The following is a 25,112-nucleotide window of genomic DNA, read 5'->3' on the forward strand; positions in this document are numbered from 1 at the left end:
CTGCCAGCTACCAACCTTGTACAAACACCATTCAGAGGTCTTTCAATGTATCATTTCGTTCAATCCTCCCTATGGGGGAGCAGTTTAATTACCCTCATTTTATAGGTGAGAGAACTGAGCCCTAAAGCAGCTCAAGTAACTTCCCAAGGTCACACAGCAAGTGAGCGATGGAGCCAGGACTTCAACATTCTAAATCCACAGCCAGTGCTGGGAACCCCCTGGCTGTGCTGTGTCCCCCTTACAGTGAAGGTTAATAAATGGCCCCTGTGGGAAGCAGACTTGGTCCAATGGATAGGGCGTCCGTCTACCACATGGGAGGTCCGCGGTCCAAACCCCGGGCCTCCTTGACCCGTGTGCAGCTGGCCCACACACAGTGCTGATGCGCGCAAGGAGTGCCCTGCCACGCAGGGGTGTCCCCCACATAGGGGAGCCTCACACGCAAGGAGTGTGCCCCATAAGGAGAGCTGCCCAGCGCGAAAGAAAGTGCAGCCTGCCCAGGAATGGCGCCACACACGGAGAGCTGACACAAGATGACACAACAAAAAGAAACAGATTCCCGTGCCACTGATAAGGATAGAGGCGGTCACAGAGGAACACACAGCGAATGGACGCAGAGAGCAGACAACTGGGGGGGGGATTAAATTTTTTTTTTAATCTTAAAAAAATATAAATAAATAAATAAATAACTGGCCCCCAGCCTTGAAGAGCTCAGTTTAAGGGGAGCAAAACCTGGAAACAGATAAGTTCCAGTGCCCTGCCACACACAACAGCCATAATCAAAGTAAGAACAGAGTGTCTTGGAATCACAGAACTGTAAAGTGGAAGTCTGGGAAGGCTTCACTGAGGTGAAATTTTTCTTGGATTTGAAAGCTGATGTTCCCCCTACACACGCTCCTCCTCAGAAAAGGAGAAAAAGGGAGAGGGAATTCCTGGCAGAGAGAAGGACGTGCACCAGTGTTAAAAAAAAAAAAAAAAAAAAATGGGAATGCAAGAGCCTGTGAGTAGAGGCCACTGCGCAGGAGATAAGTCCAGAGAAGGTGTAGAGTGAGACGGGAGAAATCCTGGGATGGCTTGGTAAGATGTAGACTTGGCTTCACGGTGAAGCTTTGAAGAGGTTCCATGCAGCCACGATGCACTCTTACCTTTTGAAAGATGCATCCTTAGACCATTTAAGGAGGCAGGGGCCCACAAGGTTGAGAGCAAGGGGACACAGCAGAGAGGTGGTCCAGTATGCAAAAGTGGGGAAACTTGGACTAGGACTAGGAGGGTGAGTCTGGGCTCTGCAGAAGATTTTTTTAAGGGGCAGTTGAGGGAGTGGCCAGAGAGCAGGTTCGAGGGGTCCCCCGGCAGCAGAACCCCCTCTGGGTGCTGCTTTTGCTTCCTAGGCCAAAGCGTGTGGTGCCCAGAGGCAGGGGTGGAGCCGGTGAGTGTGAAGAGGACAGGGCTGCTTGCTAGTGCTGCCATCTTCAGGAAACCATGAGGCGCTCTGAGAGCCAGAATGGGGTGGGCCTGTTTTGAGCCTGGTGCCTGGGAGATCTATTCTGCAGTGAAGTCCTTCTTCTCTAAGATGTTCTTCGGGGAACATCACTGATTCCAAGACACCGAGTGTGGGAAGGAGTGGGACAGAGGTATCAGCTGGGAGCAAGCCTTGAGGATGGTCGGGTTTGCGGGGCCGGCCAGCACCCACCCTGGTTGTCCATGTCCATCAGCCCCATGCGCTTCTGTCACTCACTGGCTACACCCATCCTTTCCTCCTGGAACACACACGTGTCTGCCCTTGTGTGAACATATTCAGAATCCCCCGCCTACCCATTAAGGAGGCTGCTTGCGGTAGAAGGTATGGTTACTGCTGTTGGTTTTCTGTCAGTCAGTATGTGCACGTTAAAAGGCAAAGATGGAAGCCGTGAGAGGGGGGCGTGACACAAATGCCCCTCTTCATCCCCCCATGCCTCCCCGGGCGCCCCGTTCTTCCTCCCTCCCCAGCCACGTCCCTCCAGCCAGCTCTCTGATCCCCACTCTGCAGCTGCCCTTGAGCTGTCCACCTGGGCATCTTCCCTCCTGGGACCTGCAGCTTTCTCACCTGCGTCAGAGGACATCGCACCTATGTCGCCAGGCTGTTCCAAGACTGAGGGAGCCGGGCCCTGCCTCGGCGCCCCCCTCCGTCTTCCTTCCTGGGTCCTTAACCACCATCAGAACCCCTCCTGGCGTCACCCACAGACTCACTCCTCAGATCTGGGCTCAGGGTGTGATTCACAGGGTTTCCTACCATATGGACCTGGTCTGCTCACTTTAGCCTAACAAAGGAGAGGAATTAAAGTCACTGGAAGTGCCAGAGCTGTGTATAAGCAGATACTTCAAACTAGAGAAGAGAGAGGCCATTGGGAAAAATCAAGAGGAATGATAGGATAAGAAAAGAAGGCAGACCAAGCAGGCAACTGACAGGGAAAGGGCAGATTTGATCCTGGCAAACCTACCCTCCAATTCTTCAGGACCTGGCTTGACCCTCTTCCGCCTAGGGCCAAGGAATGGGGTGGCTGCATAGGCAGTGGTTTCCATAGCTCATCTCAGAGGCCTCAGTGAAATTATCAGAGAGTAGAAATTCTTTTTTATTTATAAGAAATTATGAAAAGCATGCTAGTTCAAATGGAAATGGGCCGAGGTGAAAAATGCCACCGAAAGCACCACCTGACTGACGTGTGGCTACTCGACCACGCGTGGTTATGGCAGGATTGGGAACGGCTTGTCCGAGGCGGTCAGGCGGCAGGGGCGGGGGTGGGGGCCGCCCCGTCCTTCTGTCAGGGCTGCCGGCTGTCCGGCTGTCCGGACACAGCGGGCCTGCCCCTTCTGTCTGGTCCTGCCAGTCGCCAGGCGCCTCACTGCAGCCTCGCTTCTGACCTCCGGCCCACGAAGCCCTCATGGAGCCGCAGCCTTTCCGAGGCCAAGCCCACAGCACTGCCCTTTCCCTTCCTCCCGACCACACGGGCTTCGGAAACGTGGTCTCAGAGTTTTTATTTTACAAGAATATAATATGCTGAATCAAGGAAACGGGGATGGAGAACATCGTTCATACCCAGGAAACCAGCTCCATTGTCAACAATAAATAAATATTAAGAGTGAGGAGTTCCTGACAGGCCCGAAGGTCCAGCGCGTTCAGAGGTAGAGCCCGGCAGAGAGAGGAAGTCAGGCTGCGACTCCTACGGCACTCCCCGCGACAGGCAGACAGGAATTACAATAATAAATAACAATAATAATATGCTAAGACAATAGTCACAAAACAACAACACATTAGACTTAAATAATCTGCTGCTGGAGAGCTCAGGGCAGAGTTCTTTATCCACGGGTGAGCTGCCCTGTGGCGCCCCCAGCCTGGTCCTGGCGCGGGAAGCCCCACCTCGGAAAGTCGGTTCAGTCACGCCCTGAGGTGACAGGCAGGTTCTGATTCCGTCCGTCCAAGCAGCCTCCCCCCCCCACCACGTTCCATCCAAGGGTCATGGGGGTCCCTGTCCATCCCTCCCGACACTGTCCAGTTTTTACATTCACAGAAAAGAAATATGAGGCCCCCCTTCCGGCCTGCAGCAACTTTCCCCCTAGTCTCATACCTACAAAAAAACAGCGGCTTCAAATTTAAACGGGACTTTCGGGAACTGGCAAGAGGAGATCTGTTTCTTCTGATCCTTTTCTCCTTCATCCCATGCTGCTCCCTCCGGAGACAGAGGAAGGGCGAGCTATAAGTCAAGGGTAGGAAGAGGGGCCAGAAATCCCTCGGGGCCCAAGATTAGCCACTTGGTCCTCAGTCCTCCCAGACAGTTCCCCAAACACAGGGGAGCACCGGCTGAGCGCCCATCACAGCTGCTGGCAGGGAGACGGCCTGTCCCCAGAGACCCACGCCTTTCTCCTCAGGGCAGCACACCAAGAGGCCACTCAGCAAGCCCTCCTCACAGGTGGACCACGCTGCAGATGGAGGTCCTGCAAGCCGTCACCAAGAGCACCAAGGTTAATTTCAAAGGGGCAAGGCCTCCTGCAGGGACCCCTACTGACTGGGAAAGGGGCTCAAAGGTTGAGGTACAGAAATCTCATCTTGGGAAGAGTCACAGGACACAGGGACTTGACCAGTCTGAGAGGCTGGGTACCCAGGATACTGAGAAGTGCCATCTAAGGGACCCTCGGGCAGCCCAGAGGAAGGCAAGGGCGGAAGGGGAAGCCTCCTACCCGCTGCTCCTCTGTGCCCAGAACAGTCTGGGAATCAGGAAAAGAGGATGCCATCAGAGTCAACTGGTAACAGGCAAAGCAGGTGACGGGCTCTTTCTCCCACCCGTTTGCAAGCTTCCCTTTACCGATCCATCTCCCAAACCACCTTAGACTATGTCCTTGCCCCATTGCGAACGATGAAAACCAACGGTGACTCTTGCACCACCCCTCTTTTCCCTAGAACCCCACCCAACCCTCATCTGCAAGATTTAGCCACAGGTCCTGGGAGTGGGGGGTACCCTCTCATGCATGGAATTGAGTCCCACAGTTTCTGGAGGAGAAGGCGCAGCTTCCGAAACAGGCTGCTGAAGTGGCTTTTTCCTTCACTGTCCTTTGTGCTGTCTTTGTAGAACCTGCCTCCCACTCGGGATGGCAGCCTCGGGGATGGGTGACTCAACCTCTCTTCCAGGCTGGCTTCCTTGTTGCCCCAGAGGCTCAGGTGTGGAAGGGCTCAGCCAGGCTGCAGCTGCACGGAGAGGCGGAGGCGGACGAGGCTTGGGCAGCCAGGTCCTGGTAAGCGGCCGACTTCAGGAAGCGTGGGTAGGAGTCCTTCTCCATCAGGGTGCGCGCCTTCCCCTGAGCCGCGTCGAAGCACGTGACCGTGACGGCCTGCAGGTTCCTCCTGGTGAGCTCCCTGGTCTCGTGGTCTAGGTTCACCTGCAGGAAGGAGGGCGGGCACACCAGTGAGTGAGGAAGGGAGGGCTGAGGGAGGACTGCAGGGCAGCGGGGCTGTGAAAAGGCCAGAAGACTGGCTAGGATTTGTATGATGCCTTGGTTTGTTTTTGTTTTTAGTTTAAAAAAAATGTTTCTCTCTTTTGGATCGTTTCCCTGAGTCTATCATTAACTGGCTTTCCAGCTCTGTGCCTGTCCCCACATCTGTGATTCAAAATTATGGTGACACTACACTAAGAAAGTACATGAACTCAACCTCTTTGACCCCCACTTCTGAAAGCAGGTCTACCGGGTCATCATCCCCTCCCTCGTGGATGAATGCTGGAGCATCCTAGCAGGTCCCTCTCTTCTACCCCGACTCCCTTGGCCCATCCTCCACCTGCAGCTGGAGCGAACCTTTAAAAACCCAAGTCGGTCGGGTGGCAATTCTGCTTATGGCGCTTCCTTGTCTTCCCTCAGCACTCAGAGGAGAAGCTGAAGTCCTTGCCAGACCCACCAGGCTGCCTGGCCGCACACCTGGCCATCTGCCATCCGCCCTCCCTCCTGCCGCCTGCTTGCCACGCTGTGGCCTCTGAGACTGTTCTTCCTGTCAGCATGTTTCTTCTTCCCTTAGTTCATTCACATCTCTGGTCCAGTGTCACCCTGTCAGAGAGCCCAGCCCTGACTTCCCTTTCTAAAATGAAAGAACTCACCTCCCTCCTCCCATACCTCTGGCACTCCCCATCTCTCATATCCTGCTTTATTTCGAACAGGAGCACAGATCATCCCAACATCATAAATTCATTTGTTGACTTGGTTCTTATCTTCTCCCATTGGATTTAGACCCAATGTTGTTGTTCGCTGCTCTATCCCCTGTGACGATGACAGTGCCTGGCAAGTAGCTGGTGTTTAATAAATATTTGTGGAATGAGGGAGAGTAAAGTACTCAGAAAATAAAAACACGATACAAAAGCATGAATGACAATTCTCTCTCCACCAGGTGGCCCCATGTTCTTTATCCAACGTGACTGCCAGGCAGAAGCTCACTGACCACAAGGTCGGTGGCCTGAGGCGGGTCAGCCATGGGACTGAGCCTGTCACCTAAGACCCCACCTCCTCATCTCCCGGTCGTCAGCAGTTGAGCCTCTGAAGGGCACTTGGTTTACAAACGTGGGCATGGAGGGAAGCCCAAGGGCCTTTCCATGACTCCCACCCCACTGGGAGTCTGAGGTCCCATCCCCCAAGGGGAGGAAGGAGCCTGGCTTTCCTGATCTCCGGCCACAGAAACCCACGCACTCCTTTGACAAATAAGGTCACTCTACTTCTAGACCCCATCCTTCACCACCTGGCCCCATAACCCCCAGTTCTCAGTAGGGAAGGAGCAGGCAGAGTCTGGAGGATCATGAGACACGTGGGGGCTCTGACCTCTTTAGGGGCTTCGCTGCGAATGAACTCCTCAAAGACCCTCTGGGCCCTGGAGGCCAGCTTGGCAGCCGACCGGATCTTCTTGAACTCCTCACAGGCCAGCCAGAACTCGAGATTCTCCTGGCTGAACTCGGTCTTGAGGAAAGCATGGAAGGCAGCCACTCCATCTGTGGTTGAGGGAGGGAAGAGGGACAGGTCAGACCAGGGGCAGAAGGGAATAAAGGAAGAAAAGACAGCAATTGCAGTTAATGGCTCTATTTTTAGGATGCAATTTTCCTGAACAAGGACCTGCCTTTGTATTCTGAATAGAGGCTGGCACACTAGGGGATCATTATTATTATTATCACTACTACTATTATTTTGCCCACGCTCTCAGCATCCCGCATGTGTGTACTTCAGAGCACGTGAGCACACACGTGCCGTGCACAGACAGACACAACATGGTCCTACTCACTTTTACTATTCAGCAGCAAGTCAAACGATTCTCTCCACCCCAGCACATCTTCTGAGAAGTTTCTGCTAAAGAGAGAGAGAAAAAAAAAAGAACCGAGATTTTAAAATGGAAAAAATAATAACAAACAGCAGCAAATCAAGGCAGAGCACAATCCTAGCCAGGATTCTAATGGGAATCTGTGTAATTCACACGACCGCTGGCTGGGTGACTGCTGAAGCTGCCTCCTCCCGCTCCTGGTTGGGGGGTGGGGGCAGTGGTGTTTCTAAGAAGGCGATTCAGTTAAGTATGAACTGAAGCTGGACCCTTCTGCCCTCAGCCAGTGTCTCTTAAGGCTGTATCTTTCCTGCCCCAAAATACAAAAATACCTGCCCATTCTCAGACTGTTTTGTATATCTCTCCAGGGACAAAAAGGCCTCATGAAGAGTGACTATGTCCACCCAAAACCTCAGGGAACCTAGGACTGCACTAGCAACGGCAGATGCTCAGTATGGGAGGGCTTGTAGGCAAGGTCCATGCTGACAGCAGTAAAGTCAAGTGGTCCTGGCCCTGGTTTCATCTGCAATGCATATCTCCAGATGAGATCATATGATAACAGACACTCAGGACCCGGAGGAGCCTTCTGTGGGTGGACTTAGATCCCTGGAGCCAAGCCCGCAGACCTTAAAAAACCCTAGTTTCTCCTCGTCTTTTCCTTCTCATGACTCCTTTCCTAAATCTGGCTCCCTCCCCTTTAGGAGTCCTTGGCTGGACTGACCTCTCTTTTTTCTTATTATTGTTTTTTGTGGTTTGTTTGTTTTGGGGGTTTTTTTGTCTTGAGGACTTACCTTTCTTTGGTGCAGTTACTGCCCCGCTCAAGCTTGCCAGCATTTCCAGTCTCAGAGCCCAATTCTGATTTGTGAAGAAAGATCCCCAGACGTGTCTTGAGTTCTTTGGCTCTGGAAAACAATGTTTGCACACATAAGGATTCACTCTTTTATCAGCTAACATGGAGAGGATTATGGGACCCAGCAGAGGTCAAGCTGGTGTCACCCAAATTCCTGCCACAAGGATTCTTGGGACAAGGCTGTTGCTAGGGCCCAGACTTTGCTGCTCTCATGAGCATCATCCATCCAGAAACAACAAAATGGTGTTAGAGTCCAGGTAGGCCTTTTACTTGTAACAGCATTGTATGTATGTTTTTTCCCACTTAAGTCACACTGATCTATCTCTGTGCCTCATGATTAGCAGAAGGCAGGCAGCTCAGCACCCTCTAGGCTGATCAGGAGTATTTCTGGATCTGTGCCTCTTCCTTCCCAGCCACCAGAGTGGGTAAGGTCTGGAGACTACTGAGCCAGTTCCTGAGAAGCCCACACACATCTCATGGATAGGACCTGAAAAGCATCTCCCTGTCTTCCCAGGGGCAGAGGGGACCGTGCCCCTAGCTCTGAGCTGTGAACTGAAAATCAAGTGCTTAAGAAACTGGGAAGAACCTATTCTGCCAGCGTGGCCTTCGTGCAGTCGGGTCTCATAAGGTCACCACGGGCGGGCTGCCGTTTGTCAGAGGACAAGGGAATGGAGGCAAGCAGTGGGACCCTCATGCCCTCGCCTATCCCTCCCCTTTCTCCAGGGACGTCTCTTCTCTATGACTCTAAGAGAAGTATCAGAGCAGCCGGCATCAAGTTAGTCTCTTCCTCTGCCTCTCCACTCGAGCCACTGGCGCCCACTCTCCGGCCCACCCAGGTCTCCTAAGCTGCCGCTGCATTCCCTAAGAGTTGGAGAACTTGAGCTTCTTCCTCTGGGCAGCGGGGCAAGCTTCTCTTACCTCTCCAGGCAGGTGGTAGGGAAGGCGGACAGGGTCCGGCACATGGTTGCAGGCTCAGGGCAGCACGTCGTCGGGAGGATGGTGGCGGCTCGGACCGGCACTCCGAGGATGAGGAGGTAGAAGAGCAGTGGGAGCCGAAGACGCTACGCGAAAGTTCGGATTTATCAAGCTGGTCGCGCCCCACAGCCGCTACCCGGTTTTTATTCCCTCGGAGGGAGCGGGGGCGGGGCCACGAGCCGCTGACCAATGGGAGAGCGGGGCCGGGCGCGGAGGGGGCCGGGTGCGGCGAGCGGAGGCTGCGCGGCCCGAGGCTGCGCGGCCCCGCCCCGCCCCCAGCCTTCCCAGCGGGGGGCGGCGCGCGGGCGCACGGGGCTGCCCCGGCTTCCGCGCCGGCGCCGGGCGTGGGGAGCCGGACGCGGGGGAAAGCAACGCGAAGACGAGAAGCGCACGCCCAGTTTAGAGGGAGGAAAAAAAACAAAACCCTGCCGACCTCTGGTAAAAGCGGGAAAACAACTCAAGTCGGGAGGGTTTGCGGGGGGTGGGGTGCGGGCAGGGGCGGGACTGCACGTGTTGTGTGGGTCCCTGGAAGAGTCTGAACCTGTTGGGTCCTGAAGGGCAGGGGCACAGGGTGTAACAGCCAAGACAGAACCTTGATTTTACTGATGACTCCTTATTGGGTTCCTACCCCGTTGGTCACGGTGCTGAGCACTTCTTCAGCATCTTTTCCATTTTACAGATGAAGAAGCTTGAGATCAGAAAGTTAAAGAGACTTGCCCGAGATACAGAGCCGGAAATAAACGGTTGGGGGATGGGGTGAGGGGTGGGCATTATACCTGCTGTGTGCCAGGTACTTTTAAGACTCCTCGGAGGTTAAATAACTTGCTTAAAGTTAAAGTTAATGTTGGCACCAAAATTCAAATCTGAAGTTACCAGGTTTTTTCCACTGCCAAAACAGAACAAAAAATCAAAAAGAACCCCACGACTTCTGTAACTGGTGAATAACCCTGAGCTAAAGCTGTTGCTAGCTCTGCGATAAAGGTAATAAATGTGCCCACCTCACTCCTCACCTCACCGGTCCCTCAAAGGCATTACAGTCCCGTTCCCAGCTCCCTTGGGATTATTAGGAGGCTGCATGAAAGTTTAAGAGTGTGGGGTCTAGAGCTAGATCGTTAGGTTTCAAATCATGGCTCTACCACTTCCAGATGGGAGATCTTGGACAGGTTTCTCAATCTTTCCATGCTTCAGTTTCCTCATCTCTAAGACAGGGACGGTGATAAGTTAATACCTGTGTCTTAGTTTGAATTCACAGGACACAGACTCTGAGGTAACAGATTTGCACACAAGAGGCTTACTGGGGAGAGTTTTCCAGAACAACACTTAGGAAGGAGTGTCAGCGAAAGGGTTTAGTTGAACTTCATGCCACTGCATTCAGCAAACATGGGAAGATCCGGAGCTGGGAAGGCTTATCGTCACTGTTCCCCATTGAAGCAAGGTTGTTTCTCAACCCGTCACTGGGTGCGGTCCAGTAGAGAAGACCGCCTAATCTTAAACAAGGCAGTTCCCTCTGCAAGCGCTCCTCTGCAGGATTGCGCTATAAACCCACAGCAGACATTGCTCTGGGTCTCTCGTGAGATGAGGGCTTCAGGCCTGAAGCACGGATCTGGAGGGCGTGCCAAACTGTACCACACTAAGTTGCTGACAACAGGGCTCAACTCGTAGTCAGCACTTAGAAAGTGCTAGCTTTCACTTTCAGTAGGGATACAGGAATCCCAAGAGAACAAGAAAAGCAGTGAGTTTTTTGTGTCTCTTGGAATTTGTGTCTCTTGAATTTTTTATTTCATAAGGGGTATCCAAGAATTCTACTCCTCAGCAAGCCTCCTCTGCTTTCCTGGATGTAAAGGGTGAGGTAAAAGAGAAACAGGTAAGGAGATGTTCCCAGCTGAGAGAGCTTAAGAGAAGGCTGGCTGAGAAAGCAGCTTTGGAGTTACTGCTCAAGCCACAGAAGCTAAAATCAGAATGATGCATAGGCTTCATTTGCCAAGGCAGATTCCCTCAGAAAGCCAGGACCTGCAGGAGATGACCCAGTCGGTCACAAACGTAATGCGAATATCTTTAGAAAACTTTTGAAAGTTTCTGTTTTCCAGCATAGTCCTTCATCCACATGACAAAGCAGCAAACTCCCTCATCAGCAGGACGTTCTGCTGGCGACAGCGGTGGTGAGCCGAGGTGAGGGGTTGCTTCACCTGGTGCTTCCACAGCACAGCTGCCAGGTGGGGGTGTGGATGTAGTCTGTGGGGCAGTTTTTCTTCATGCAACAAAAATGAGTTTATGGAAGGACCAAAAGCACAGCCTTGTCCTCAGTAGCACCAAGTTTGAACCTGCCCAGACATGGCCACATGACAACATGAATACTGATTCCAAGGAGAACCTGCTTAGGGTTCCTCAAGCCTGCGTGCCTTTCGGCTTCCCTGGGAAGCCGCCATAAGAGGTTTTTCATGTCCATTTTGCAGACAACAAAACAACAGTGCCAGAGGCACCTTTAGTTAAGTGCATTAAAACAACGGAGACCTGGGCCTGATCTCCAGATTCCTGAGCTAGTACTTCCTCCCACAGACAGGCAAATCCAAGAGCACAAAGCTCCCTGTTGGAGATGAAGGGCCTTCTCAGAGTTCACCCTGCCTCCTGGTTGCCATGGTTACCTCTTCAGTTTCCAGGCAGAAACTTTTGAAGTTCACAATTTATCCCAAATTCTCTTCCCAGCAGGACAGTTCATATCATATCTGCAATTTCAGCAATGCAGGATGACTTGACAGGTGCTGTAAATTCAGCAAATTGAGCTCACCAGCAAGTTGCACTGGCTTTGGCAAAACTTGACCTTGTTTTCGTGCAGCGCTCCCAGCACAGCTCTGCTCTCTTTAATGGAAGCTGTGGGGGCACAGCCTATGTCATCTGGGGTCACCAGCTTGGGAAAAGCTAGGATCAGGATTAAATATCATGCAATGTCCAGAAACCACACTGCCTTCCATCTCCTTCAGTCCTCCAACATCAGCACTCCCCGTACCACAGAGGCTGACATCTATACTAGATCTTTGTCTACTGAAAATGGTTAAGGGAAATGAAAGCACTTTCTTGACTTCAACTTTGGTACAGACGATCCCCACCATGGTCTGGATCCTTTTAATTCAATCATAAATCTAATAAATATTTATTTGCATGTCTTACCCTGTAGCACACCTGCAACCCATGTCTCAGGTGTACTTATTCCTAATTTTCTTGATTCTTAATAAATTCTACACTCCCTTGCCTAATTTATTTATCTATTTATTTAGAATTTACTGTGTTCCCAAGTCAATGTGGAAGCTCTAGCTCTTAAGACTCCTCTCTACCTCCAAGGACCTAATAATTTATTTAGTGAGGCAACAATACTAACATGGTGGGGGTGAAAGGGAATTATTACCTGGAACTGGAACAAATGTCTAGGAAAGGGGGAGATCACTGTTAAAAAAAAATAAAGGAGTTGGAGGGGTTTTTCATAGAGGAAAAGGATAGAGGATAGTGAGATTTAGGTCCAAGACTTGTTGAAGAAGTGTTCCAAATGAAAGAACCAGCTCGGAAGAAGTCTGCTGTAGTCTGGGTATACTGCAGAGTGCTCACCTAGGGCAAGAAGATTCAGGAATTCCTTAAAAACTGGCAGAGACACTTAGGTGGAATACCATTGGGTGCCACTTTTAGGGTTAAGGGCATTAAAACCACAGGGGCTACACTTATCCTGAGGCAATTGGATGAGGAGGCAGAGGTGGCCTCCAGCAGAAGTGAAGTAGGCAGTACCTTGGAGATGTTTCCTTGCTGGATCATGAAAGAAGCTTTGGGTGCCCTCCCTCCTGGGTGGAGGAAGTTGACCGAGTTCAGCCTGGCTGCAGGAAGTTGAGTGTGCCTCCCTGATTATCCTCGAGGGCACTGGGTACAGCTCTCTTTGTCAGCTGTATTCTTCCTCTCTGGTTTTTCATCCTCATCCCTCCCCCTCAGGGAAGACTCTGGGCAGAGTTCTAAGGAGATGGTGTGTGGGAGGCCTGCTGCTTTCTGCTCAACACGGGCCCCAGACACCAGCCTCCACAGCAGGCAGTCTCAGCCTCCTGGAGATGAGGCTTCAGCTCTTCATGGTACCCATGGCTTGAAGGATGATATCCAGACACTTGTGCATGGCATATAAGGCTCTATCTCCCTTCCCTTCACCTCACACCCTAAAATCCAGCCAGACTCGGCAGCTGGCAGGTTACCAGAGGCACTGTATGCCTTATACCTACAGGCCCCTAACCTTGACTTTGAAGGCCCCACTCTCCCAGTACAACTACAAGAATATTTTTCAATAAGCTAATTTTACTAGGTATAATATATGTATAATAAAATGCACAGAGCTTAAGTATATAGTTCAATGTGTTTTGACAAGTAACCAATACCCAGCCAGGCTACAGAACACTTCTGTTAGCCCAGAAATGCCCCCGTGTCCCTTTCCAGCCAATCCCTTTCATCAGAGGCAATGGCAGTTCTGAGTTCTGTCGTCCTAGATTAGTACTGACTTCACGACTGTTCAGCTTATTTTTTGAGACCTAGCTCAAATGTCTTCTCTTTCCTAATATCTGTGCTAATTCCCCCACCCACCTCATCCCCAAGTAGTTGACCAGGTCCTCTCTGGAGCCATCCTGTGCCTCAGTCCTACCTCCGTTGTCCTGTACTTGATTTAGTCGGTTTCCTCTATGACCTCCTGGAGGGCAGTGACCATAGTTGTGGTCATCTTTTTATCTTCAGTCCCAACTTGCTCAATTCAACATATGCTCCAGAATGTTGGCCGATGTTTCAACACAAATAATAATAGCCAATATTCATTGAACACTTACTATGTGCCAGGCTCTGTTTCATGAGCTCTTGCCTGAATTATCTCTCTTAATCCTCACAATTATCCCCATAAGGTGGGTAACATACTGTTTTCACATAACATTTGAGTAAACTGTGGCAGAAATTGGCTAAGTAATTTGCCCAAGGTCACACAGCTAGTACATGGTCAGCTGGGAGCCTGTGTTCCTAATCATGCACTATGCCAACCTGCTAGGTGACACTTTTTGAGACTCAGAATTAGCTCAGAGGAGAAGAATGAAGCACATTCTTGGGGCATAATGGCAAAATGCTACAACTCACCCCCTGCCTTCTGTAATTCTCTTTCCACATATGCTCTCCCCACCCCCTCTGTTTTTCCCCACTCCATTCCTCTCTCCCTATTCATATTTTCCACTCTCTCTCTCTGCCCTTAGCTGCATGTCATCACCGGCTCTGGATTTTCCTGCTTCTCCACTTCTTAGTTCCTTGTGCCTGCAGTTTCTGAGTGTGCCTGTGAAAAGCCCCTTGCTCTGCTAAAGTCCCTCCATTATCATCTGTACTTTTATTTGTATTTGCTGGAAAATTCAGAGCTTCGTTTTCCCCTGCCAACCTTTCCAGCCCATGCCCCTCCCGCTTTGCTCTTGGCATCCCTGGTTCCCACCAGGGAGGGAGCCCCTCAGCTCTAAACCTCTTGGGATGTAGTGCTCCTCTCGGCTCCTGTGGCCCTGGCCCTCTGTGGTTTGGGTTGCCCTGGTTCTTGCACGTTCTGGGTTCTGTAGCGTGACGCAGGCGAACTTGCCTGCTGGGCTGTTTCCGTCTGCTGTACTCCACACCCTGACCCCACTGTCCTCCTGCCTCCAGACTCCTGAATTTGCCTTGACCGTCAGTGCCCAGGTTCCCTCCCACACTGTGCCTGCCCTCTGCCTGCCCCATGCTCTGCCCATGGCCTCAGCTCCCTCCTGCTAAGCTCCAGCTCCCCTGCCATCACACTGATGCATTTGCTAGGGTAACGGTAAAACTGCTGGCCAGAAAAGGGGGCCACAGCTTATCCTCATAGTGCTGAGTCCAAAATAAGACAATTACCTAAGAACCCTGGGTTTCTGGATATCTTCCTCTTTCTCACCTTCATCCTCTTCCCCTTCTTCATCTTTGTCACAAATGTCATTTTTCTGAGATCATCTCACTTCCATTCACTAAGACTTAGGAACAAAGTTCATCATCATCTGAATTTTCTCTTTTAATGATTGTCCAAGGTCCGGAGAAGCTGCTTAGAATAAAAGACTAGAAGGAAAAGGGTGAAACCTAGAATTTCTAAGTGGTCAAAAGGTGATGTTTACCCTTCCAGTTCCCTATTCCTGCCCAAGTTGAGGCTTGAGCACTTTTTCACTTCAGAAATGGAAGGCCAGGCAGGCCCTGCATGTGAATCGTGCCGCTGTCTCCAGGCAGGGAGCCAGCACTGGGGTTGAGGCTGAGGGTATCTAACAGATGCCATCCCCTGGCCCGGGGGTAGAGGTGAGAATCTGACCAACTCCATTCCCCTACCTTATTCTCCTACTAGGGCAACCACCGTGGCATGATACGTGACATTGTGGGCAAGGAGAAAACACTCAGCTCTCTGAGAAGACTCTTAAAAATGGCCTTATCATTGTGTCAAGAGGAGAAAGGAGATAAGAAAAGAGTGAGGGAAGCATTGTTCTTTAGGTGCAGGGGACTGAAAGACCCCCACAGATGGAAACCTCTATGAGTAGCTGTTTAAGCCTATGCAAGTTCCAGCCCAGGTCAGTGAATCAGACCAACCTTGTTCCAAAGACACTCCAGCTCTCAGTTGGAAGGCTGCCTTGGATATCTGGGTGCTCACTCAGGCAGGTCTTCAAGTTAGACCTCGGAGGGGCCTGAAACTCCATACCCTGGCACCTAGCCCAGTGATTGGTACCATGTTGACACATTAAATACTGACTGAATGAATGAATGAATCCCACTCTAAACATGGTTAATACCTTTGTAGAGTTATAGTCAACCCAGCCTCCCCAGAATGCTCACATTCTCAGCTAAACTTTAGACAACTTTCTGGAAATGGGGCACAGAGAGGCTGGATCATGCAGTGAAGTTTACAAACCCCATAATAGGCCCTTTTCTTGTGACTCTCTAGAGTGGTCTGATGCAGAGCAAGCTGTGGCAAAGTCTGGGAAGGGTCTAAGATGTCAGTGGCTCCAGCGCTCAGCTAGAGTTAGAAAGAGAACCAAACACACAGTGCCAGGGCCAATTCTCCCTACCGATCTTTGAGCTCTTCCAAGGTCTTTTGAAGATATGTGCGTGCCTCACTCCTCTCTTCCCCTACTCCTCAGTATTCTTGAGAGGCACATGCTGGTGAGAAGCTCTGGGCCAAACCCAAGCTCTGGATTTGGTAGTAAGAGCAGATTTCAGCTGACTTCGGTCCGCTAATGGCTGAAGCTGTTCTGGGCCTTGTTTTGGAGGAAGGGGAGCTGCTGTGTCGTGAGGCCCACCACAATGGGACCCTGAGCTCAGTGCTTTGCAGACACCACTGCTGCAGATGAGAAACCAGACCTCAACAAGGTCATGTTCTACCCACGGTGATGCACCTAGGAAACAGAAGATGGGAACCCAGTTCTGTCTATAAGGTCCAAACCCAGGACCTTCGTGATGTCCCATCTCCTTACCTCTGAGCAGCTTCTCTACTGCCCCAGGCTGATGCTTCTGGCCATTTCTCCACACTGTCCTGATCAGGGATTTCTAGGTGCTTACAAAGGCCACAGATCAGACCTAAGGGCCCCAGGAACAGTAACCTCAACCTGTGGGCACCACACATGCATTCAGAGACATCAGGTCAGAGGCCATCTCCTGGGAGTTCAGGACTTGCCCCCTCTGCAGTCCTTTCCCTGTCCTTTGAGTCACCTTCCATGAACCCCCATGCCAATAGGGAGAGTGGGGAGTGGGAGGGCTGAGGCAGGGGCACAGAGGAAAAACTGTTTTAAAGGGAAACGGGAGACTTGACAAAGCATCAACACTAGTTGTGAGTACAGTGGCAAGTTGTAAGGAAACGTGCCTCTCACAATGTGCCTGCAACACCTGAGTGGAGGGAGAAACGTGGTCTGATGTGTGAGCAGCTGGGAGGCTGGGGCTGGCAGGGTTGGGGTGGGAGGGAGGGAGCAATGGGAACAGGTGGTCCTTTCACAAGCTCCCGGGCCATCAGCCCCTGACACAGCAGCTGTCCTAGAAACAGGCCCAGGTGGACAGAGGGACGAGCACAGCAGGGGTGCAGGGATGTTTTGCAGAGAAAGAAATGAGCCCTCCCTAATGGGCCCCACACATTTGAACGCTGAGAGACACGCGGTGAGCTGTGTGACTGAGCCAGGGGCCAGCCCCTCCCTCTTCCCCAGGCGTCTGACTGCTGCTCCCTGTGTGACTACAAGGGAAGCTTCTGGATCCAAATCCCCAGGCTTTCTGAGCCCTCTGGTTGCAGTAATAGCTATAAGAATTGCTAACATTTAATGAGCATTTCTTCTGTGCTGTACATCATGGTTACTACAGTCCTCTCCTTTAACCCTCACACTAACCTATGAAGAAGGTACGATTACTGTCCTTGTTTTACACATGGAGATACTGAGGCCAGATAGGAAGGGACCATGATTTCATATTGGGTCATCTGACTCCATTGTTAGCCACTCAGTCTGCATACTGCGCACCCACCCCACCTCGCCCCACCCCCACCCAGACTTGCAAAAACCTCTCTTCTGCCCTGTGTTCTGACACCCTTGTATCCCCAGCTCCAAGAGGATTCCATGCCTCTAATACTTACCTTCTCTTGTAGTTCAATCTGACCCTGTTCCTCTTCTTCACTTTTGGGGAGGAGGCAGAGCAGAGTAAAAGGACTTTCAGCTTCCGAAGTACAATTTAACAAGAGTAAGCTCTGTCACTCTTGGCTGCATTGGACCCTGGGACCAGTCTGTTCATGTAGAACTTCCCTCAGCTCTAATAACAGTACTATCCAGTTATTCAGTGACCCCCCAAGTCCTAGCCTGATGTTTGGAATTTTACACGTCTCAGCTCATTTAAGGTTGACCTCAAACCTTCCTGGTAGGCTTTATCACACTCTGGCTCAATTCCACAGCTCCTCTTTGTCATTACCTGCCTGCCAGATAGAGATGCTCCCCAGTGTTGTAGCCTATACCCTCTTCTCTTCTCATACTACTGCCTCTACTGGAAAAAGATTATCAGCTGTTATTGTTCCAACCACTATCTGTACGCTGATGACCCCCCCCCCCAAGCCTTTCTGGCCCCTATTTGTGATCCCTATTTCCAGCTGCCCATTAGGTATCTTCATGCTTAACTTATCCAAAATTAATTTGGTGTCTGCTACACATCACTACACCTGACTGAGTCAGTGGCACCACGGTCGACTCAGTTGCTTTGGGAAGAAATCACACTCATCATCAATTATCCCTCACTCCCCTCCCTCCAATTTCCAATCAGCCTTCAAGTGCAGTAACCCTTTTTTCATCTCTGGAATCTTCCCCCTGTATCTTACACAACCACTGTCCTCACTCTCTTGCTTCCTAATCCATCTTCTCCATCCTACCCGTATTTCACTCAGTGCCAGATTAAGATGGATCAGAGCATGTCATTCCCACCTCCACTGGGTCACATCAATTCTATGGGGGCATTCTGGGTCCCTGCTAGCCTGGTTCAGTCAGTTGCTGCAACCTCCTCTTCCATCCATTCCCTAAATCCTCCAGCTCTGGTCACGCTCAACAACCTTTCCTCCAAATATTCCATGTCACTCACCCATTTGCTTTTGCACTCATTGTTGCCACCATCCAGAATGACCTTCCTTCTCATCTGACAAAATGTGGTTCAAAATTCCCTTCTTTGAATGTACTTATTCTTAGAAGATGCATGCTGAAATGTGACTACCATGACACCCCTCACTTTCTTTCAAATGATTTGGCTATATATCAACATATATGTGTGTCTATCGATAGATTCCCTAGCTACCTATCTATATATCAAGGGAGAGAAAAGCAATGTGCTGAATCCAGGCAGTGTTCACTATAACCACCTTTTGACTCTTCTGTTTGCTTGAAATTTTTCATAATGAAAGGAAGGGGGGAAAGCTACCTTGACTGTGACAGTTTCCTCATTGCCTGGAAAAGCGAATTACCCCTCCCTCGGTGTTCCCATAACATCCTGTACTCACTGACAGCAGAACACTTTACCATATTTTGTTGAAATTATGTGTTTAGCAGTTTTCTCTTCCAGAAACTGTGAACCCACAAAAGCACAGTAACTGCACGCAGTAGGCACTCAATAAATGCCCTCCGTGTACTTGAGGAGCAGCCCCAATGCTTCTCTCTTCACAATACAGAGGCTCATAAGCCCGAGAAAAGCTCCGTGCTGTGGGGGGCATATCCTAAATGACTGTGTACTGAGTGACAGAACATGATTTAAAACTCAGGAGATCTGTGCTCTGTGACTGGTGCTATGATTAACCAGCTGTGTGACGATGTGAAATCACTAACTTCTCTGTACCCCAGTTGTCTTCCTTGCAATCAGGCTTAATAATGTCTGACTTACCTTTAAAAATGAGAGACAAGAGTCTTCTCTCATTCTAAGAAGTCTAATTCGCTAGACAAATACGCAGTTCTGGCCTCATTTTGTTATTAAAATTATCAAGACTTTGCCCTAACCAGTGAAGTTTTCTGAGTCACTGGGCGCTGCAGCAGGGGGAGGAGGGGGGCGGGGAAGGGCGGAGAGGAGGAAGGAGGGGGGCGCTGGTGTGAAGGATGGGAATTTCCACCCAGCTGAAATTAATGAGCGCCTGTGGCTCGGCCTCATTGTCTCCCACCCCCGCTTTCCCTTTCCTCTGACCAAGTGACAACTGCTGGGAAACAGACAGGACCTGAGGCTTCAGAAGCTTAAAATAGAGCAGCAAATGTCTGCGACTCACATCGCGGGCCGGGTTGCCCCATCCACTCTGCTTGCGCATGTATACACACACAGGCTGGCTCACGTGGGGCGCCCGCTCTCGGCTCCGGAAGGGCCCAGGCCAGGGAAAAGGTAAACAAGCCTCCCAGAGAGAAGCAGCGGTCCAGGAATGCGGTGTTTTGATCGGCTGCCCAGCCCCGCCCGGGCCGGGTGAGAGGCGGCCTCTCCACCTTCCGGCTTCCTCCGCGGCTTGGCGCTCCCTGGAGGAGCAGCTCTTCCTGGAAGCACTGCAGTCCCGCTGGCCCTCCCCACTGGCCGGGGAAAGATGATAAAAAGCCCCCTGGGGGCAGAGGGGTCCATGACGCAATGGATTCAGAGAAGCTGGACTTCTCAGGCTCTGAGGGCCCCCGTTTGGGATGCTAATACAACAAACCTGGGGGGAGGGGACACCTGGAAGCCTGCACCCCGACTTCGGTGACCCCCTAGACAACCCCGAAGTTCCAATCTGGTAAACTTTCCACATCTAACCCTAGGTCCCTCCCAGGACTTGAGGTGATGGGACTAAGATCTTAAAATCCTGAAAAACAACAGTTAATTCTCCCCTGCATTTCTCCTGGCCACGTTCGGTCATTCATCGACACTGTGCGCCAGCTGCTCCCCACTTAGTTACCTTGTTCAGGTCTCACAGGGCCTGTGTTGGTATCCCTGCTCTGCTGCTGGGAAGCCGAGGCGCGGGAGGGCACTACCCCTGGGGGTGAGCTTGGCTCAGCCGCAGTCTGTCTCCCGCGCTCTGGGCGTCACCTCTACCCTGCGCCAAGCAGCTTCCAGGACTGGCGGAGGCGAGTCCCGGTGAGGAGGGACGGGTTGGCTCCTCAGGGGGCTTCTGTTCTGGTAGGCAAGACAGATACGGAAGCTGTATCAAACTGCTGAAATCACTACCAACAGGGACAGGCGCAACAAAGGAAAGGGTCGGGGGAACTGCTTTCAGTAAGGTGGTTGGGAGGCGTACTGGTTTCTGTTGCGAAGAACAGAAATTGACTTCCTCTGACTTGAAGAAGTTATTGAAAGGAGTTCGGGGTTGCCCAGAGAATTTTCAGAAAGTCTCAGGAAACACAAGAACAAATGGAGGCTAGGCAGCCAAAAAGTCCCTCCACAAAACGTCTGATGAGGGCCCAACAGGTGCCACAGCTGAAGGCTCGATGCCTCAGCCTACTCCGCCACCAACGCTGGAACTCCCCAGGCACCCTGCCTGCCCCGCCGCCCCTGGAAACCGGATGCTGCAGCCGCCGCCAACCCCAGCGCGGACGCTCCACCGTCTCATTTCTGTGCATCACCAGCTCCTGATTCAAAGCCCCAGATGGGTGTAGCTAACTGGCACCCTGCTGCTGATGATGCAAAGCTCCCGCCAGGCTGGGCTGGCGGGGCGGGGGACGGGGGGTGGGGGTGGGGGGTGGGGGGGGGCTGACCATTCATCTGCTCTCTATCGAAGTCCCTCTGGATGGCCGGATGCAGTCCTTTCTCTTTCTCACTGATGGGATTTCGGGCTCCCTTCCAATAAAAATAATAGCCACTGATTTTGAGTCCCTACTGTAGGCACTTCCTTCACGGAGAGCATCCCGTGCATTTCTAGCAGTAAAATCTAAGGCTGAGAAAAGTTAGGAATCTTGCCCAGTCTCTCCAGTTAGGTCGTGGTGGCACCCAAATTTGAAGTCTGAAAAGCTCTCAGGACAACGTGTGCCCTCCCAAGGGCGTTGAAGAGAAAGGCAGGCATACTAATGCAGAAGAAATGATTCCTGCTCCCCAGTCCTTGCCGTGATGTGTGGTGGGAGAAGGCGGAAAACGCCATCTGGACTTAGTGCCACAGGCTGTACAGCCCCTTGCCCTGCCAATCACCATCCCTAGAGCCCCAACTGTTACCCCAGCAATTCCAGGTGTCTCAGCCTCCAGGCAGATGAGATCTGTGAGGTTGTTTGGAAACCATCTCTGGTTTCTTCTTTGGCAAAGCAGACTCTTCTACCTGTACCCAGACTTAGCCCACCAGAACTCCACAAAGCCAGCCCCTCTGAGATTCTACACCTCTGGTTTACATTGCTATCGGTAGCTCTCACTTAATACAAAATGCACAATGGGTCCCAAAGCTGCCTTTTTTTGTAAATCAATTTATATACCCATCAGCTTACATCATCATTTCAGAAATTGACTTTAATCTCCAACTACACTTCAGCTCTCACTGAAAACGAGGCACTCTAGCTGAAAGTTTCACTGCTCACTCCCTTCCCTGCTTTTCTTGACAAGCAAAGATCAATAAGCCAACATTTAAAAGTTCTAGGGAAGCTTACCATGATGGACTCCTAAAGGCAATCATTTTACAAAGTGAAAAAGAATTACTGCTTAGTAAGAAAGATCATCCTCTAAGGCATTTGTATTGTGAATGGATTTTTTTTTCATCTTGATTTTTATTAATCAGGTTGTACATATGCATTTAGCAGTCTAATAATAAATCAATACTTCAGAGTAGCTTGGTTGGCAAGAATGGACAGAAAAAGCAGGGAGCATGAACATGGATTTCTGGGTCCTTTTTACTGTTGTCCTAGATCACCTGTCCAGCCTTTCAGGACTCAGTTTCTCTCTTTGAAATATGGAGCATAGAGTCCTTGATATATTTCATGAGGCATTCCTAGCAAAGAGGATTGGCACTACATCATTCACACGTTTCCTCAAAGCCCAAACAACAAGACAGGCAAAGTGGCTCTAAGGGATGAAGACTTACTCTTGGCTGCTGCTGGAAATCTGCACAGCCGTGTTTCCCCTGGCAGCAGACAGCTGCCGTGTTAGGGTGTGAATCAAACACGCAAACCTCTGGAGACTTGTCTTTCGCGTCTCTGAGACAAAGCTTAGCAGAACTGCTGAAAATATAGTGACACATTGCCTCAGCTCCAGGCTCTCCGGGAGATGGCGGAAGGGGAGGCATGCTTCTCTCCAGTGTGCAGGAGGATGCCTGGTCCCTGTGGCTGTCCTACTGTGTGCCTCCCTGCCTGCCTCGGTGTATCCTTTTCATCTTGCCTTTCTGCAACTTCCAGACTACAAGAATCAAGGCATGTCTTGAATTTCCCCAAACACCTGTTTGGGACTCTCATAAGAACTCTAGAGATACCAAAGGCCTCTGGGCAAGGTTCCTCCATCTCTCCCTCGATTTCGCAAGCTGGGAACCCAATCCATGTGTGCATGCATGTGACCGTGTGTGCATACACATGTGTGATGCTGAAGCTGAAGCTGAAATTCTTTCCAGAAATGCTGGCAGTTTCAGCTCTATTTGTTTGACTTTGCCATTGGAGGGCTGGTGATTCCCTGATGTAGTATGACTGAGGTGACACAGGGAGAATCCTTCTTTGGCCTCCCAGTGATGGATGCAGGCTAGGCCCAGAATGTAGAGGCTGAGGGAAGTCAGGAAGCCAACAGAAACCTATCCAGAGCTCCTGCATTTTGTACTGAGGATTTTGTTTCATATCATTATTATTTTGTATACTTGGAATTAGTTTATATGCATATGCATGCCTACCAGGTAGGAATCTCAGTTCTCAAAATTCTCCTTTGTTTATGTCTTATAGCTTAACTTAATTTCTATCTCTGAGTAGCCATTCTGCAGACGGCTGGAGAGGTGAGAGAGATAAACAAAAAGAGAGAAAGAGAGGGAAAGGAGAGGAAGAGGGAGGGAAAGAGAGAAAGAGGGAAAGAGAAAAAAGAAAGTAAGAAGAAAAGGAAAGGAAAGAAAAGGAAAGAAAAAAGAAAAGAAAAGAAATCAGACCTTCCTGAGATGTCTCTCCATGAAATGGTACCAGGGTTATAGGGCTTATGCGATGCTGAGACATGGAATAGGAGGGGTGAGGGCAGGGCATGGCTGTCTGGTCTTTGGTCTTTTCTCCACTCACATTTCTGCTGAGACAGCCAAGATGCCTGTCTACATGTCCCTCAGGTCCAGCACCTCTCTGTGCTTTGTTACTTCTCTCAGTGAACGGGGAACTCTTGTAGGACTATCTATGGACTCCTTGCCCAATCACACCTCCCAGGCATTCTGCTCTAGGGTCTAGCTGTCCCCCCAGGGAAACCCCTGGAAAACAGTCCCAAGCTCCCTCTTATTTTGTCACCTAACAGCTCTCTGTTCCATTCTGCCACCAGCCCAAGGGGCCCTGTCTTTCCTGAAGCCTCTGCGGGGCTTCGTGGGGTCGCAGGAGGCGAGGATGACGCGGCCCGGCTAGAGGGGACAGACCATGGAGACTGGCTGATGGCGCAGATCCGGTTTATTGTGGAACTGCAGGCACTGATATACTGGGCTGGTGCGGGGAGGGCTGTTGCTGGCCCCAGCTCCCTATTGGTCCGGGCGGGCTACATGCCCTTATAAGGCTAGGCGGTCGGCTTGGCAAGCAGGGGGGGGCATGAGATGACGTGCAGTGGGAGGGCCGAAGGGCGGAGCGCCTGTACCAGCCACCCTTACCCTAGCGGAAGCGGTACCTACTTCGCACCAGAGCTGGCCAGAGAGGCAAGCCAGACCGTTGCCTGACGCTGTGCCTCATTTCCAATGGAGAGGCCAAACCTTTCCAGAGAGGACTCCTAAAGGTGCTGACATTTGGGGAAAAAAAAAAAAAAAAACCAGTCCCACTCCTGCATACAGAATTGTAAGTCCTGTTCTTATTGCGTCACTCGTAAATACATGAACAACCAAGGATCACCAGAACTTAGAGCAGAGTCTCAAATGTGAAAGAGACTGAAAACAGGAAAAGAAACCAGAAACAAAGCAGGGGACAGAAGAGAAGGCAAACAAACTAAAACAAGACAGAGCCCCACATTTACATCCTCAGAGAAGTATTATAGGAAAAAATACTGCACTTGTGAAGCAAGAACAGAGTTTTTTTAAGGAACACTCAGAAAAGAAGAACAAACTCTTAGAATTTAAAAATATGATAGGAAAAACATAAATCAATAGAAATGTCCTGCAACGATGTCAAGGAAATCTTCCAGCAAAGTAGAAGGGAAAGAAGATCAAGAAAAGGACAGTAAGAAAGAATAAATAAGAAAATTAGGGGAAGCATACGTGGCTCAAAGTGATAGGGCCTCCGCCTACCATATGGGAGGACCCGGGTTTGCTCCCTTGGGCCTCCTGGTGAAAACAAAAAAAAAGAAAAAGAGAAAATGTGCCTGCATGGTAAGCCAGGGCCCGCATGTTGCGCCAAGTGCCTGCGCGGTGAGCCGAGTGCCTGCATGGCAAGCCAAGTGCCTGTGCAAGTGCTTGTATGGTGAGCCAGTGTCCACACAAATGAGTCATGCAGCAAGATGATGACGCAACAAAAGAGAGACAAAGGGAGAGTCAAGGTGAAGTGGAGCAGAGACCAGGAACTGAGGTGGCACAATTGACAGGGAACCTCTCTCCACATCAGGGGTTCCCAGGATTGAATCCCAGTGAATCCTAGAGGAGAAAGATGAGAAGACAAAAAGAGAAATAGATACAGAAGATCACACAGCAAATGGACACAGGCAACAAAAACAGTAGGGCAGGGGAGGGGGAGGAGAAGAAGGGAAAAAAAGAAAATTAGGGAATAAAGCCAAAGGATCACATTTCTAACTAATAGGAATATCAGAAAGAGAACTGAGAAAACAGTGGAGAGGAAATTATCAAAGAAATTGTATAAGTAAACCATCCCTAAAGTGATGTGTCAGAGTCTA

At 50.7% G+C, this 25,112-nt stretch overlaps 1 protein-coding gene across 2 annotated transcripts; it reads right to left on the reverse strand.

The window, feature by feature from the left end:
- Window positions 1-2,992: 2,992 nt before the first annotated feature.
- On the reverse strand, window positions 2,993-8,770 carry RGS16 (regulator of G protein signaling 16). Of its 2 annotated transcripts, none has more exons than XM_004469122.5 (5): window positions 8,580-8,770; window positions 7,603-7,713; window positions 6,779-6,843; window positions 6,325-6,491; window positions 2,993-4,905 (listed from the first exon to the last, which is right to left on the reverse strand). In XM_004469122.5, exons 1-5 carry the CDS (start codon window positions 8,621-8,623, stop codon window positions 4,684-4,686), a joined length of 609 nt encoding a protein of 202 aa, XP_004469179.1. In that variant the 5' UTR covers window positions 8,624-8,770; the 3' UTR covers window positions 2,993-4,683. The 2 variants fall into 2 exon arrangements, with proteins under 2 accessions (XP_004469179.1, XP_004469180.1); XM_004469123.5 differs by having other exon boundaries at window positions 6,779-6,840; window positions 8,580-8,754.
- Window positions 8,771-25,112: the final 16,342 nt, after the last annotated feature.

Source organism: Dasypus novemcinctus, chromosome 13 (genome assembly GCF_030445035.2).
Source record: "Dasypus novemcinctus isolate mDasNov1 chromosome 13, mDasNov1.1.hap2, whole genome shotgun sequence".
In the NCBI taxonomy this organism is placed as follows: domain Eukaryota; kingdom Metazoa; phylum Chordata; class Mammalia; order Cingulata; family Dasypodidae; genus Dasypus; species Dasypus novemcinctus.